Below are 17,658 nucleotides of genomic sequence, written 5' to 3'. Positions count from 1 at the left end.
CTAAGCACTTCGCAAATCACCTACGCTAATCACCGAGTGATTCTATTAAGCACTTCGATGTATGAGCACTTGGAAATGTCTATACTATGACTTGGAATGTTGCTTGGGTTCATACACCTTGAAATGGCCGGTTGGGGGTGTATTTATAGCCCCCAACATCAAAATAGTCGTTGGAGAAAAGCTGCTAATCTTTGCGGCACACTGGACAGTCCGGTGCCTCTGTCCGGTGCACCTAGCCATTGGATCTGACACCGCAGGTGACCGTTGGCGCGTAGGCTTTTCACACAGGACAGTCCGGGGTTCACACCGGACAGTCCGATGGCTTCTCTTCACCAGTGCCACTAGGAACTAGTCGTTGGGCTACAGTTCCCTGATGCACCGGACAGTCCGGTGTGCCAGACCAGATAGTCCATCGTGGCAACACTTCCTTTGTTTCTTAGACTTCACTTGATCTTCATAATGTCTTCTTTTAAGGTGTTGCTTTCCTCAATGCCTTAGTCCAAGTAACTTTAACATCATGTGAACTACAAAAACAAACACATTAGTCCACATGTTATGTTGATTATCAAACAACAAAACCTATTGAACCAAATGGCTCGGGGTCCATTTTCCTTACAACCTCCACGCCATGTTGCACTCTGCTCAAGCAACCTCATCGCTGATCATCCACTCCCAATTTGCTTCATCGAAGGCTATAGAGGAACAAGGACAAAAGAGGAGGAAATGAGAAGTTGAGAAGACGAACCACTTCATCTCCTGTCTATCGTATAATTGCGTGTTGTAGGATGTGGAAAGCGTGGGCCAAGGTGCCACACTTACAGCCGGATAAAACCACTCCATGTCGTGCTCCACGTCACCAGAATAGGTCTATTAAACCACTAGAAAGTGTTGGGTGTATGCTATTGTAAGGATAATAGTTGAACATCTGTTTTAAGGACTAGCATATAACCTGTGCTAACACTACGATCCCAGGGGAGGGGTCGATGACGACAGCGCGAGGGGAGGGGTTAACAGTGGCAGCGACGATGCGAGTGAGGGGAAGGGTGCGGCAGGGACAGGGGAGGGGGGATGGAAGGCTGGGGCAGCGGGGACACAGGAGAGGGGGAAGGATAATTGATAATCTAAATAATATTGTCCATTTAATTTAAGGGAGAGAGAGTTATCCACCGATCTAAACCGTTGATTTTGATAGTGTGTTAAGTCCGATTACAGTTTGTTTTATTGATTTAATGGAGGTTATGTGTGTGAGAGTGATTTGATTAGATGAATTTTGTAAAGTTTAAACTGGTGAATTATATATGGTCAAAAGTTTATGTAGTCTTTTTCCCCGTCGCATTCCGTGTGGTCGTCCGAGCCGGCCCAGGCCTGCTCGCCGAGGACGAGATGCTCCGCGCTTCCTTATCAACACGGGCCGCTCGCTCTCCTTCTACCAGCCTGCTCCGGTCCTCTTGGAGTTGGGCCTGCCCACCTCCCGGCCGGTCCGCCGCGCGGTTCCAGTTTCGCCTCTCGTCGCCGGTCCTGGCGAGCCCCGCCTCCTTGATCTCCGACCAGCAGCTTCCCCACTGCCCACTCCCCAGCCCCGGACGTGCCCTTCGCCGGTGCTGTCATGGCGTTCGGCCGACGGAGCCCCGGATCCTCGCGGCACCCTCCCGCGCTCACCATCGTCACGGCGCTACTCCTCGCCTCCCTCTACTTCGCCGCCGCGGCGGCGGCTCTATCGCCCACCGACGCGATGCACAACAACAACTGGGCCGTGCTCGTGTGTACCTCCCGCTTCTGGTGAGCCCTCTTCATCCTCCTCGTCTGCCCATGCCTGGATAGGCATAACTTCAGCGGGTTTCGTGTGAGGAACTAGTAGAATACTAAATAGGGCGCAGTCTAGTGAAGTTGTACTTGTATTGAATTCACTGCGCTGTCCATAGAGCTTGTTGCGCGCTCATGTGACATCTAATTGGTGGCGGCGGATCACACAAATGACTGTATTAAGTAGTGTATGGTTTTTGGATCTCTATCCCATTGATAATGAATCGAAGTTCGCACTTGCATGTACCGGTAATTGCTTGCATGGATGATCACTGGAAGTTGAGGTGGAATTGACAGTAAGAAAACACACAACAGGGAGTGAGAAACTGAGCTTCTCAAACTTCCATCTCTGGAATTTGGTTGAAACAGAATCGTATTGTTTGGCCAGTCTGTTTGGCTCTGTTCAGAACTAAAACGACAATTCCAATCAATTCAGTGAAGCCCACCAGAGCAAGATAAAATTCATGGCTTGATACGTGGAAAGTTCAATTCCATTTTATTCTACTATTTACTCGCCTGCTGGCTGCTGCCCCTGTCATTGGAAGCATCTGACCTGTTCCTTGTAACTGTTAGACAACCATGGGTTCACAACAACATTAAAGGAGCACTATCGAGCATGCCTGCTTGGCTGCTCAAAGATACTGGAAAAAGCATTCCAATTCAGGGGATCCAAACGGGTCGTAATAGTATTGGTTACTATTTTTGCTGCAATACCTGAGGTTTATTACAAAATTCTAGAATGATTTGGCAGTTGAGTTCTCTTCTCAATGAAGATAATCCAGCAACAGATTTGTCATTTTGTCGCAGGTTAAGAATAATCATGCTTCAAAAGTCAAGTGCTTTGAGTAACTATGTGAGTTCAGTTGTGACTATCACTAACCAACCTAACAAGGTCAAAAGTCCTTAAACAGAGTATTCATCTAGATTGGCACAGTTTTACATGTCTGTTCAGTTGTAAGTGACTTAATTATGTTAGAGATGTCTCCATTTCAGATGCATGTCATGTTCCCATAGTCTAATCAGACAGTAGCGTTCAGCTAGGGCCTAGGTGGATAATGCTTTACATTATTTGCGCACGACTCTTACTCATGATTATTGTTAATGTTCGCAGGTTTAATTATCGACACATGGCGAATACATTGTCCCTATACAGGTATAGTATTAATTTAGTTTCATGTGTAATTATTGATTCATTCTCTATTTTGTGTCTACAGCTTATTCCATTTTGTTGCCTTTTGTTTCCTTTCAGGACTGTTAAGAGATTAGGAATACCTGATGAGCGAATCATACTTATGTTGGCGGACGATATGGCCTGTAACCCAAGGAACAGCTATCCTGCCCAAGTTTTCAATAATGAGAACCACCAGCTAAATCTCTATGGTGACAATGTTGAGGTGAACCTCTGCATTCTCTAACTATTGTTGCTGAACCATAACATGTATTTTGTGCCTAAGAACACTACACAGCGCACCTCACAATGTTCACTTAAGTGTACATAGTTCCTTAGTGTTAGAAAACATTAGCAATCATAATACTTTAATTTTTTCTCCTTTTTTTACTTTCTATGACAGGTCGATTATCGAGGGTATGAGGTGACAGTTGAAAATTTCTTGAGAGTTTTGACTGGCCGACATGAAAGTGCTGTACCAAGATCGAAGCGTCTTCTTAGTGATGAAGGAAGTCATATACTTTTGTACATGACTGGACATGGTGGTGATGAATTTTTGAAGTTCCAAGATTCTGAAGAGCTTCAGAGCCATGACTTAGCAGATGCTGTGAAGCAAATGAAGGAGAAGCATAGGTGGTTTATTCTCTGTCAGTTTATTCTATTTTTTGTTCACATTTTAATATACAAGATCCCCGTTGGTAAAAGCAACGAATTTTCAAGAATTAAATTCTTCCTCACTGTCTTCAGTTTGCAATAGTCGATTCTGACCTATTCTCTTTTATCTGTCATTCAGATTTAAAGAGCTGCTGATAATGGTAGATACCTGCCAAGCTGCTACTCTCTTTTCACAGGTTCGTTTCACTAGTAGAAATGCATATTGATATATGGACCATGAAAATTTATATCACATTATTGTAGGCTACTAGGCTTAGACAAGATGTGGCAGAGATACACATTTTCTGTATGTAAATGCTATTCTCATGTAGCCATACCTGACATATTTGATATCTGCAGCTTCAGTCACCTGGTGTTTTGGCGATTGGTAGTAGCATGAAGGGTGAAAACTCTTATTCTCACCATCTTGATTCAGATGTGAGAACATTCTTTCCATTTACAGTTTTGGTAGATATTATTTGTAACTGCATTTTGGCTTAATTACTTTTCATCAAGCTGATCTATTTTTGTGGCAGGTAGGTGTTTCTGTTGTGGATAGGTTTACCTATTATACACTTGCTTTCTTTGAGAAACTGAACATGTATAGCAATGCCTCACTGAACAGGTACAAGTGTAAAACTAACTTTAAACAGTGTTGCTGATCTTATGCATATTTATACATAAGTTTTTTAACTGCTGTATTCCAAACTTAATGTTCTGTTATTTTTTGTAAGCTAAAACTTTTCTATGAGTAATGTGTTGTGTCTCTTTTAGGTCTTATCGGGATGTGCATTGAATCCAAACGCTTGGCTCATTTTGCATTAAGATGTTGAGTCTACTTTGCCATTTGAAGATTTGCATGTGATATGATGTTAGTAGAACGTATATATCAGCACACTATCTTTGGTACCACATACAACAACAACAAAGCCTTTTAGTCCTAAACAAGGTAGGGTAGGCTAGAGTTAAAACCCAACAAAACCCAGAAGTCAAGAACTCAAGGTTCGGACACATGGATAGCTATTTTCCATGCATTTCCTATTTAAGGCTAAATCTTTGGGTAAATTTCATTCTTTCAAGTCTCCTTTTACTGCAACTTGGCAACTGACAAATTTTCTGTTATTCTGTGGTTACATTGGAGCCTGTATTGTGGGACATAAGCATAACATCTAGTTTTTTACATCAAGCACGGCAAAGATGTAAATTGGCACTAGAGGTCATAGAGAGTATGCAACTCTTTAGAGTAACTGCTGAAAGAAGCCACCATAAACTGTCAAACAAATTACAGTTATTTTGTCAATGAATCGTGTACTCTGTAGTAATAGTAAAGACGAGACCACCAATTATTCTTATTGCATGTTCGAATGTTATTTATGTTGATTTTACTTACTTTGGGAATCTATTGTGAAATTCTGCTGGTATTTTTTTTTGGGGGAGGGGGGCATTCAACTATGTTCTTAGAAACAATGTAGCCGAAAAAGTCTACATAGTAACACACTTTGTTCATATTGTATTTTGATACTCTTCTCATTTCATACGCTGCAGCCTTTTCACCTCATACAATCCTTCCATGCTGTTGTCTACTGCATATTATCGAATGGATCTTTATGAACGTCCCTTAAATGAGGTAATGAGACAGCATATTTCTGGATTCTAACTAACCGCACTTGTTCACACATAATATTTTTATCTTTATTTTCTGTCATTGATCAGGTGCCTGTGACAAATTTTTTTGGATCAGTCATGAAGACTCTCCACACTGATTCAGCCTACACAGGTTTCTTGGCTGCGCATGACAATGAAACTCCAATGTCCACGGGAGATAACCTTGATGATCATTTCATGTTAAAGGGCAGGGCTATCGCACGAAGATCAACCATAGAAAAGGTGAATGTTAGTTTGAGTAAGCTTTGAGATAGCTAAAACAGTGGTGCTAGCGTCAAGGCCTACTTGGTTGAATCATTGAGTATCCTAGATGGTCTTGTTCTCATTCTCTTATGCTGTTACTGTTCTCCTCTCTATAATTCTGATGACTGTGTCAAGCTTTGTCTCGAAATAAGAAAGTTTTGAGATGCTAATGCTTTACAAATTGCAACATGCAGGAGGCACAATTAACACCGCATGGATGGACTGAAGTTCTGGCTGAACAGCTGGAGGGAAAGAATACTGATACTGTTGTGATGTATGGTCTGGGAGCTATGGGTATACTGTTGGCACTTTCAACCTGGTTATCAATGTAGGCACCAAAAAAGTGTGGTTCGTAGTCTCTTACGCTATCCATCTCTGGTCCGCGTGCGAGAGAGAGAAAAGAGATAATATGTTTGGGAGGTCTTTTAGATTTTTTCTCTTGGTTTTTAAATTCATTAACGATGATTAGAGTTCTTTAGAAAATGCTGTATGTAGTTCTTTAGGGATTACTGTGTTATCGTTTTATTTATTTAACATGATCTTTTGGGAAAGACTTGTGCATATGGAAGTTTGGTTATCTTGATAGCCATTTGAGTATCTTGTCTCCGTGCAACTTTTGATATATAACTTTCTGGTAGCTTGTTGCATGATGAGGTTTTCTAGCAGGAAGACCTATTTGCATGCACATTAGTTCATATACGTTCTGTAAACAAAAATAAAGGTGAACATGTCAAATATCACGTCAATAATCTAAGGAATATAGGCCACTGCAACTGTGTTATATATGCTCACAACCAAAAGAAGCCTTAGATCCTAACACATGTCAATAACATACAGCAATATTGGGTCAGGTTTTATATTCGTTTAAGACTTGTGAAGAAGCCTCCTTAGATTCTAATACATATCAATATAATCTAGCAAGATCATGTCTTAGAAACCCCTATAAATTTTATTGAATAAGATATAAATTTAGGTACTCCCCATTATAACTACACCTTATGTATGTCTTAACTGTCTTTTAATTAAAAAAACCGCACCACGGTGTCAGCGCTATACATACCGTAAACCGTTTCTATGATTTTCTATCTCTTCAATAAACGACTTGCCCCATCATCAAAATGCTTATATAGCAGTATAATTAATACACGTACTAGATCTATATTGGGCTTGTTCGTTTTGGTGATAATCCACATGTATTGGGTGGGATTGAGCCGGTTTAAATTCATAACAAGTTAAAATACATCCTAATCTCACCCAATACACTCCAATACACATGTAATATCAATAACCGAACAAGGGTGTCCTTACAAATACATGTCTTGATTCAGCCCATAAACAAGTTTAATTGCTATATCCTACGTGAGGTCCTTCAAATTTGTAGTGTCCCTATCAATAACTATTTTGAAATGTGTTGGCCGTTGTGCGAGCAAGCATTCGTGATCCAATCGGAGTTGCATGTTTAGCACTTAAACTCAACACCTAAGGTTTGTTTGCACAACAATAGTTGCCCTGAGAAACATGACTACAATCATCAATGTTGAGAGAGTGTCTGCTGTCCCAAAACCTAGCAACAGTGCACACACATATGGCTACAGTGCGCTACAGTGCACACCCAACCCTAATGGGGCCAGGTCCATATACCTATCACTGTAACACTCCCCCGCAGTGGAAACTCTAGCCACTGCAGATGTTGAGACTGGACCAAAACTCCGCAAACACCACGGACGGAAGCCTTTTGGTGAAGACGTCGACGAATTGGGAGGTGGTCGGGACGTGAAGGACGCGAACAACTCCATAGGCAACTCGTTCGCGGACGAAGTGAAGGTCGATCTCAACATGCTTCGTGCACTGGTGCTGGACATGCTTGGTGGAGAGGTAGACGGCGCTGACGTTGTCGCAGAAAACCAGAGTGCTCGTGGCCAGCGAACTGTGGAGCTCTTGAAGAAGCTGGCGTAGCCAGGCCGCCTCAGCCACATCGTTGACCACGACGCGGTACTCGGCCTCGGCGCTGGATCGGGAGACGACCGGCTGGCGCTTGGACGACCAGGAGACGAGGTTGTCCCCGAGGAACACGACATAGCCCGAGGTGGACCGGCGTGTGTCGGGACAGCCTGCCCAGTCGGCATCGGTGTAGACGTGAAGCTCCGTGGTCGAGAACCGGCGGAGGAGCCATAAGATCCGCTTCATCGCGGTGAGGTGTGGCTCCCGAGGATCATGCATGTGGAGGCATATCTGTTGGACGGCGTAGGCGATGTCGGGCCGGGTAAAGACGAGGTACTGAAGTGCCCTGACGATGCTCCGGTAGCCGATCAGATCAGCGACCGGTGGGCCGGCGGCGGAGACCTTGCCCTACGTGTCCACCGGGGTCGCGCAGGGCTTGCACTCAGCCATGCCAGCGTGCTCGAGGAGGTCGACAATGTACTGTCGCTGGTGAAGGAACATGCCCTAGGGACGATGCTCGATGGTGATCCCCAGGAAGTGATGGAGCACCCCCAGGTCCTTCATCACAAGCTCCTGCTGAAGGCAGGAGATGATGCAACGCAGGAGCCCAGTGGAGGAGGCGGTGAGCATAATATCGTCGACGTAGAGGAGGAGGTACATAGTGTCCGGGCCGCGACGGAGGAGGAACAAGGACGTGTCCGACTTGGCTTCGACGAAGCCCCGCGAACACAAGAAAGTGGTGAAGCGACTGTACCAAGCCCGAGGGGGGTCTGCTTGAGGCCGTAGAGCGACTGTACCATGTCAGGGTGAGCAGGGTCAACGAACCCAACAGGATGAGTGCAGTAGACTGTCTCCATCAGGGTGCCATGGAGAAAAGCATTCTTCACGTAGAGCTGGTGGACCAGCCAGTCCCGGGACAGAGCGAGAGTTAGGACAGTCCGGACGGTGGCAGGCTTGACCACCGGACTGAAGGTCTCGTCATAGTCAACATTGGGGCGCTGGGTAAAGCCCCAGAGCACATAGCAGGCCTTGTACCGCTCCAGGGACCCGTTGGCATGCAGCTTCAGCTTGAAGATCCATTTCCCGGTGACCACGTTGGCGCCATGGGAACGCGGCACTAGGTCCCAGGTGTGGTTGGCCTAAAGGGCATCGAATTCCTCTTCCATGGCACACAGCGACTGCGGATCGGCAAGCACACCACAGACAGTCATAGGAATCGGCGATAGGGTCGGAGAGGAGGTCGCGATGAGAGTCACACGATCAGGGGCCTAGAGGACACCTGCCGCGCGCCGGGTGACCATCGGGTGGATGTGGCGAGGATCCTGGTGGGCGATGACGAGGTGATAGGCCGGAGGGGTCGGCGTGAGGGCGAGCCGGTGCACCACGACATCCACGACGCTGGTATGTCTAGATGGGGTTGGTGTAGTGAGATGACAGGGCCGGTCGAGGCGTGCGGGAGACGCTGAGGCTGCACGTGGCTATGCCGAGGGGTGGCACCGGTGGGGTCGAGCGAGGCGACGCAGGGGACGTCGTGGCCACACATGGCGACGGAGGAGACGCCGATGAGGCTGCACATGGCTGTGCGGGGGAGGGTGGCACCTGTGGGGTCGCGCAAGGCGACACAGGGGACGCTGAGGCCGCGCGGGGAGGCGCGGTGAACGAACCTGCAGGGAGGGGTCGACAGTGGGGGACACAGGGGCAGGATCGAGGAACACGCCGAGCTCGGTGAGAGAGGCAGTGGAAGAGGAAGAGGAAAGGGGAAATTCAGCTTGTCGAAGACGACATGACGAGAGATGAGGACTCTATGTGAGGTGAGGTCGAGGCACCGGTACCCCTTATGGTCGGAGGAGTACCCGAGGAAGACACAATGAGTGGAACGAGGCGCTAACTTATGAGGAGTGGTGGAGGAAAGATTAGGATAGCAAGCACACCCGAAGACATGGAGATGATCGTAGGAGGGGTGGGTGCCGAAGAGAGCGAAGTAAGGAGTGGGGGTGAGCAACCGGCTTGGTGGGCAGACGATTGAAGAGGTAGGTGGCAGTGGTGAGGGCCTCAGCCCAATAGTGAGCAGGAAGGGAGGCCTGAAAGAGCAGAGAGCGCATGACATCGTTCGCTATGTGAATCATGCGCTCAACCCTACCGTTCTGAGGAGACATGTAGGGACACGACACACGGAGGTGGACACCGTGAGAGAGAAAAAAAGTCACGGGATGTATTGTTATAAAACTCCCGCCCGTTGTCACACTGGATACTCCGGATGGTGTGACCGAACCGAGTGGAGACCCAATCGAAGAAGTGAGACAGGGTGGGAAAGGTGTCCGACTTCTGACATAAGGGAAAAGTCCACAAATAGTGCGAGAAGTCATCGAGAACGAGTAAATAATACTTATAGCCAGAAATGCTGATTACAGGGGATGTCCATACATCACAATGTATCAAATCAAAAGTGCTTACAGACCTAGAGGAGGAGGTGGGGAATAGGAGCCTAACATGGTGACGTAACTGACAAGCATGATAGAGGTGCTCAAAAGATCCCCTACAACCAGAAACAGAGGTACTATTGGAGAGCTTGGACATCACATCACGCCCGGGGTGACCGAGACGACGATGGCAGGTCACAGAGGAGGCGACCGTTGCAAGGACAGGCGGGGCATAAGTCGATGTAGGGGAAGCAGACAGGCGGAGCGTGTAGAGGGACCCGTGGCTGTCACACCGAGCGAGAAGGGTCCTGGTGGCAAGATCCTTCACAGACAGACCAAACAGGTCAAATTCCATAGACCAAGAATTGTCAGTAGTGAACTAACGAACGGAAAGAAGATTTTGAATGATATTGGGGGCAACAAGGACGTTGGTTAAATGAAAGAGACTAGGAAGAACCGCGACACCTATGTAGGTGACGGGTAGGGAAGAGCCGTTTCCCACAATGATGGAAGAAGGAAGAGAGGGGTGGGGGGAGAGGTGGAAGACAGTATACCTGCGTCCGGGGTGATGTGACAGGAGGCGCCCGAGTCAGCCACCCAGTCAGACACCATGGTGGGTGGGGCCAACGTCATCATGAAGAAGGAGCTAGCGAGAGACTGGGTGTCCCACCCACTAGTCTAGGACCCCCACACGGGCTGGGCCGAAGGCCCCGAGAGGGGAAGGAGCCCCTGCTGAGGCGGGGGAGGGGCCGAAGGCGCAGCAGGCAGTGGAGCGGCAAAGAAGACCAACAGAGGGGTGGTGGGGCGAGGAGTCGAGGCACCCACGGATGGCCCAGGCCACATGTGGATGGTGCCAGTGCACAGGTTGTAGAGGGATGGCCACTGAGAGCCACCCGGAGTGCTGCCTCGGCCACCTAACGTGCCACCGCGACCACCCTTGCAACCGCGGCCACGACCGCGACCCCCCTAGAGCCAGGAGGCTGTCGAAAATCTCCAGGGGTAGTGGTGCCGAGGTGCGATGAAAAGGAACCCCCCCGAAGTGAGAGGGGGCAGTCCGAGGGGCGCTGTAGAGCGCCGTGGCGGGAGTGGAGGTCGAAGTGGCAGAGAGGCAAAGCTCCTCGAGAAGCAGGTCGTTCTTGACCTCCGCAAAGGTGGGAAACGACTTCATACGGGTGAGGATGGGAGTCACACGATCGAAGCAAGGGCTCAAGCCGCGTAGGAGGTTGAGGATGAGGCTCCCATCAGTGATGGGGGCTCTAAGGGTGCAAAGAGTGTCCGCCATGGTCTTCATCTAACGACAGTACTCGTCCACAGAGAGATCGCCCTGAGCAAGCTGGCGGAAGGTGGACTCGAGGTATAGAATCCGAGTCTAGCAGTTGCTGAGGAACTGAGCCTTAAGGGCACCCCAGATCCGATGAGCCGTATCGTCCGGCACACGAACGATGTCTTAGAGTTCGGTGGTGAGGATGCCATGGATCGAAGAAAGGACCACCTCATGCATCAGGAGCCAGTCCTCCACCAGGTTAGAGACTGGAGAGCGGACGTGGTCGGCGAGGGCGTAGCGGCGCAGGGTCTGCAGGACCTGGTCACTCCACCGAGGGTACTAAGTGGAGTCCGGCACGAGAACGTCGGTGACGGTGGCCCGGATGCTGGTGAGGGCCGCCGCCTGAGCATGAAGAGAGGCGCAAAGAGTCGAGGTCAGGGTGGGCGCGAGCTTGAAGGTGTCGGCGTAGTGTTGAGCGGATGTGGGAGAGCCATCCGAAACGCCCTTGCCGGCGAGACGGCGGTAGGTCTCGGCGTACTAGCGCTCGATGGCGTCAACAACCGCCTGCTCCTGCTCAAGAGCACGGGCGGCATCCTGGGCACGCTGGCGAGCCGCCGTAACGGCGACCCGGGTGGTGACGAGGAGGGCGACGATGTCATCCGAAGAAGCACACAGGGATGATGTGATGGCCGAGGGCTGGCTGTAGATAGTCAGCGGTGGTGGACGGTCATGCACGGGGGGGGGGGGGGGGGGGCAACAGACATGTCGAGCCGGACATGGGGAAAACCCGGTGCCAGCAGCTGAGAACAAAAGAGGGCCGCGTCAGGCAGGGATAGGGTGCTGGAAGGGAAGCCGGGGTAGAGGGCTGTGGCCACCGGGTAGGGGCCTACCGGGAGGTGGATGAGGTTGGTGCCGACGCGGGGGGAGAGGCCGGCTTGGCCGGATCCTGTTGGGGCACGACCGCAGCGGCCGGAGGAGGGGGCGGCGCGGTAGCGGTGACAAGGAGAGGGGCAGGGGCGCGCACAGAGCCGGGCGCGGTGAGGGCTGCCCAGTAGGAGAGAGGGAGAGGGGGAAAGGAGTCGCCGGAGTAGGGAGTTGTGAAAGGGAAATAGGCTTACACCTTTTCCTAAATTAATTTTGGTGGTTGAACTGCTCAACACAAATAATTGGACTAACTAGTTTGCTCTAGTCTATAAGTTTTACAGGTGCCAAAGGTTCACAATAAGCCAATAAAAAGACCAAGAAAGGGTTCAAACAAAGAGAGCAAAAGACAACCCAAAGGCACCCTGGTCTGGCGCACCGGACAGTGTCCGGTGCACCAGGGAACTTGATGCTGAACTCGCTACCTTCGGGAAAATGGGAGGCCACTCCGCTATAATTCACCGGACTGTCCGGTGAAGCACCGGACAGTGTCCGGTGTCACACAGGACTGTCCGGTGTGCCAGCGGAGCAACGGCTACTTCGTGCCAACGGTCGACTGCAACCGCATTCAATGCGCTACAGTGCGCGCCAGAGTCAGAGCACGCGCAGTTGGCGCACCGGACAGTCTACATGACCTGTCCGGTGCGCCACCGGACAGCCCAGAGGCCCCACCAGTCAGAGCTCCAACGGTCAGAACCCAATGGCCGGCTGACGTGGCTGGCGCACCGGACAGTGTCCGGTGGCGCACCGGACTGTCCAGTGCGCCATGCGACAGCAGCCTTCCAACGACCACATTTTGGTGGTTGGGGCTATAAATACCCCAACCACCCCACATTCAATGGCATCCAAGTTTTCCACCTTCAACACATTACAAGAGCTATTGCATTCAATTCTAGACACAACCAAAGAGATCAAATCCTCTCCCAAGTCCGGAATCACTCCAAATCAAATAGTGACTAGAGAGAGCGACATTTGTGTTCATTTGAGCTCTTGCGCTTGGATTGCTTCTTTTCTTTCTCATTCTTCTTGTGATCAAACTCAATTGTAACCAAGGCAAGAGACACCAATTGTGTGGTGGTCCTTGCTGGAACTTTGTGTTCCGTTTGATTGAGAAGAGAAGCTCACTCGGTCTAAGTGATCGTTTGAGAGAGGGAAAGGATTGAAAGAGACCCGGTCTTTGTGACCACCTCAACGGGGAGTAGGTTTGCAAGAACCGAACCTCGGTAAAACAAATCATCGTGTCTCGCTCTTTATTTGCTCACGATTTGTTTTGCGCCCTCTCTCTCGGACTTGTTTATATTTCTAAAGCTAACCTGGCTTGTAGTTGTGCTTAAGTTTATAAATTTCAGATTCGCCCTATTCACCCCCCTTTAGGCGACTTTCAATTGGTATCAGAGCCCGGTGCTTCATTAGAGCTTAACTGCTCGAAGTGATGTCAGGAGCATCCGCCAAGAGGGAGTTCGGGACCGGCGAGAAGCCCGCCACAAGCCATGGGAAGGCTCCATCCGGGGAGTCCGCCAACAAGGTGAAGGGATCCCCTTCACACGACAAGTCGTGTCGGAGCGGTGACAAGAAGAAGAAGATGAGGAAGGTGGTCTACTACGAGACCGATTCTTCGTCACCATCCACCTCGGGCTCCGACACGCCGTCCGTAACTTCTAAGCGCCATGAGCACAAGAAGTTTAGTAAGATTCCCCTACGCTACCCTCGCATTTCCAAACGTACTCCATTATTTTCCGTCCCATTAGGCAAACCACCTATGTTTGATGGTGAAGATTATAATATGTGGAGTGATAAAATGAGACATCATCTAACCTCACTCCACACTAGCATTTGGGATGTTGTTGAGATTGGAGTACAGGTACTATCACCCGGGGATGAAGACTATGATTCGGACGAGGTCGCCCAAATCCGGCACTTCAACTCCCAAGCCACCACTATACTCCTTGCCTCTCTAAGTCGAGAGGAGTATAACAAGGTGCAATGGTTAAAAAGCACCAAGGAGATTTGGGACGTGCTCAAGACCGCGCACGAAGGAGATGAGGTGACCAAAATCACCAAGCGGGAGACGATCGAGGGGGAGCTCGGTCGCTTTCGGCTTCGCCAAGGGGAGGAGCCACAAGACATGTACAACCGCTTGAAAACCTTGGTGAACAAAGTGCGCAACCTTGGGAGCACCAAATGGGATGACCATGAGATGGTCAAGGTTATTCTAAGATCCCTCGTTTTTCTTAATCCTACGCAAGTTCAATTAATCCGTGGTAATCCTAGATATACACTAATGTCTCCCGAGGAAGTAATAGGAAACTTTGTGAGCTTTGAGTTGATGATCAAAGGCTCAAAGAAAATCATCGAGCTAGATGGCCCCTCCACGACCGAAGCACAACCGATCGCATTCAAGGCAACGGAGGAGAAAAAGGAGGAGTCTACATCAAGTAGACAACCCATCGACGCCTCTAAGCTCGACAATGAGGATATGGCGCTCATCATCAAAAGCTTCCGCCAAATCCTCAAGCAAAGGAGGGGGAAGGACTACAAATCCCGCTCCAAGAAAGTGTGCTACAAGTGTGGTAAGCCCGGTCATTTCATTGCTAAATGTCCATTATCTTGTGATAGTGACAGGGGCGACGACAAGAAGGGAAAGAGGAGAGAAAAGAAGAGATACTACAAGAAGAGGGGCGGCGATGCCCATGTGTGTCGCGAGTGGGACTCCGACGAGAGCCCCTCCGACTCCTCCTCCGACAAGGACGCTACCAACATCGCCGTCACCAAGGGACTCCTCTTCCCCAACGTCGGCCACAAGTGCCTCATGGCAAAGGACGACAAAAAGAAGAAGGTAAAATCAAAATCCTCCACTAAATATGCATCCTCTAGTGATGAAGATAATGCTAGTGATGAGGAGGATAATTTGCGCATCCTTTTTGCCAACCTAAACATGCAACAAAAAGAAAAATTAAATGAACTAATTAGTGCTATTCATGAGAAGGATAAACTCTTGGACTCCCAAGAGGACTTCCTAATTAAGGAAAATAAGAAGCATGTTAAGGTTAAAAATGCTTATGCTCTAGAAGTAGAAAAATGTGAAAAATTATCTAGTGAGCTAAGCACTTGTCATGATATTATTGCCAACCTTAGAAATTAAAATGCTAAATTAATTGCTAAGGTTGATTCCAATGTTAGTGATGTTTCAATTCCCGATCTTAGAGATAATAATGTTAGCTTACTTGCTAAGATTGAAGAATTGAATGTCTCTCTTGCTAGCCTTAGAAATGATAATGAAAAATTAATTGCTAAGGCTAAAGATTTAGATGTTTGCAATGTTACAATTTCCAATCTTAGAAGTGAAAATGACATTTTACATGCTAAGATTGTTGAACTAAAATCTTGCAAACCCTCTACATCTACTGCTGAGCATGTTTCCATTTGTACTAGATGTAGAGATATTAATGTTGATGCTATTCATGATCACCTAGCATTAATTAAGAAACAAAATGATCACATAGCTCAACTTAATGCTAAGATTAATGAGCATGACTTAGAAAATGAAAAATTTAAATTTGCTAGAAGCATGCTCTATAGTGGGAGACGCCCTGGCATCAAGGATGGCATTGACTTCCAAAAGGGGGACAATGTCAAACTTAATGCCCCTCCTGAAAGATTGTCTAACTTTGTTAAGGGCAAGGCTCACATGCCTCAGGATAACGAGGGTTACATTTTGTACCCTGCCGGTTATCCCGAGAGCAAAATTAGGAGAATTCATTCTAGGAAGTCTCACTCTGGCCCTAATCATGCTTTTATGTATAAGGGTGAGACATCTAGTTCTAGGCAATCAACCCATGCTAGATTGCCTAAGAAGAAAACTCCTGCTGCATCAAATGATCATAACATTTCATTTAAAACTTTTGATGCATCTTATGTGCTAACCAACAAATCAGGCAAGGTAGTTACCAAGTATGTTGGGGACAAACACAAGGGCACCAAGACTTGTGTTTGGGTACCCAAAGTTCTTATATCTAATGCCAAAGGACCCAAAATCGTTTGGGTACCTAAAATCAAGAACTAAACTTGTTTTGTAGGTTTATGCATCCGGGGGCTCAAGTTGGATCATCGATAGCGGGTGCACAAACCATATGACAGGGGAGAAGAGGATGTTCTCCTCCTACGAGAAAAACCAAGATCCCCAACGAGCTATCACATTCGGGGATGGATGAAAGGGAATTAGGCTTACACCTATTTTCCTAATTAATTTTGGTGGTTGAATTGCCCAACACAAATAATTGGACTAACTAGTTTGCTCTAGTGTATAAGTTATACAGGTGCCAAAGGTTCACACTTAGCCAATAAAAGACCAAGAATTGGGTTCAACAAAGAGAGCAAGGGATAACCGAAGTGTGCCCTGGTCTGGCGCACCGGACTATCCGGTGTGCCACCGGACAGTGTCCGGTGCACCAGGGGACTCCAAGTCAAACTCTTCACCTTCGGGAAAACTCAGAGCCGCTCCGCTATAATTCACCGGACTGTCCGGTGTACACCGGACAGTGTCTGGTGCTCCAAGGAAGAGCGTCTCAGGAACTCGCCAGCTTCGGGAATTCGCTCCGCTATAATTCACCGGACATGTCCGGTGTGCACCGGACTGTCCGGTGAGCCAGCGGAGCAACGACTACCTCGCGCCAACGGTCACCTGCAGAAGCATTAAATGCGCGCCAGAGCGCACAGAAGTCAGGCACGCACGAAGTGGCGCACCGGACACTCTACAGTACATGTCCGTTGTGCCACCGGACATCATGGCGGGCCCAGCAGTCAGAGCTCCAACGGTCGGAACCCAACGGCCTGGTGACGTGGCTGGCGCACCGGACACTGTCCGGTGTGCACCGGACTGTCCGGTGCCCCATGCGACAGACAACCTTCACCAAACGACTTGTTTGGTGGTTGGGGTTATAAATACCCCCAACCACCCCACATTCAAGTTATCCAAGTTTTCCACCTTCCAACCACTTACAAGAGCTAGGCATTCAATACAAGACACACCCAAGTGATCAAATCCTCTCCCAATTCCACAAAAGCTTTAGTGTTAAGTGAGAGTGATTTGTTGTGTTCTTTTGAGCTCTTGCGCTTGGATTGCTTTCTTCTTTCTCATTCTTTTCTTGTGATCAATACTCAATTGTAACCAAGGCAAGAGACACCAATTGTGTGGTGGTCCTTGTGGGGAAGTTTTGTTCCCGGTTGATTTGAGAAGAGAAAGCTTACTCGGTCCGAGGGACCGTTTGAGAGAGGGAAAGGGTTGAAAAAGACCCGGCCTTTGTGGCCTCCTCAACGGGGAGTAGGTTTGCGAGAACCGAACCTCGGCAAAACAAATCCTTGTGTCTCACTCCTTTATTCGCTTGCGATTTGTTTCGAACCCTCTCTCGCGGACTTGATTATATTTCTAACGCTAACCCGGCTTGTAGTTGTGATTAACTTTGTAAATTTCAGTTTCGCCCTATTCACCCCCCCTCTAGGCAACTTTCAATTGGTATCAGAGCCCGGTGCTTCATTAGAGCCTAACCGCTCGAAGTGATGTCGGGAGAACATGCCAAGAA

The 17,658-nt window shown here is 48.5% G+C and overlaps 1 protein-coding gene across 1 annotated transcript; it reads left to right on the top strand.

The window, feature by feature from the left end:
- The first annotated feature begins 1,449 nt into the window (after window positions 1-1,449).
- Window positions 1,450-6,129, top strand: LOC100273218 (uncharacterized). Its single transcript, NM_001147660.1, has 10 exons — window positions 1,450-1,779; window positions 2,915-2,956; window positions 3,053-3,197; window positions 3,375-3,604; window positions 3,765-3,822; window positions 3,986-4,063; window positions 4,162-4,250; window positions 5,171-5,252; window positions 5,339-5,512; window positions 5,728-6,129. Exons 1-10 carry the CDS (start codon window positions 1,607-1,609, stop codon window positions 5,863-5,865), a joined length of 1,209 nt encoding a protein of 402 aa, NP_001141132.1. The 5' UTR covers window positions 1,450-1,606; the 3' UTR covers window positions 5,866-6,129.
- The last annotated feature ends 11,529 nt before the right edge of the window (window positions 6,130-17,658 follow it).

The sequence above is a fragment of the Zea mays genome, chromosome 4 (assembly GCF_902167145.1).
Source record: "Zea mays cultivar B73 chromosome 4, Zm-B73-REFERENCE-NAM-5.0, whole genome shotgun sequence".
Classification (NCBI taxonomy): domain Eukaryota; kingdom Viridiplantae; phylum Streptophyta; class Magnoliopsida; order Poales; family Poaceae; genus Zea; species Zea mays.
This window is presented reverse-complemented; position numbering and strand designations above follow the sequence as displayed.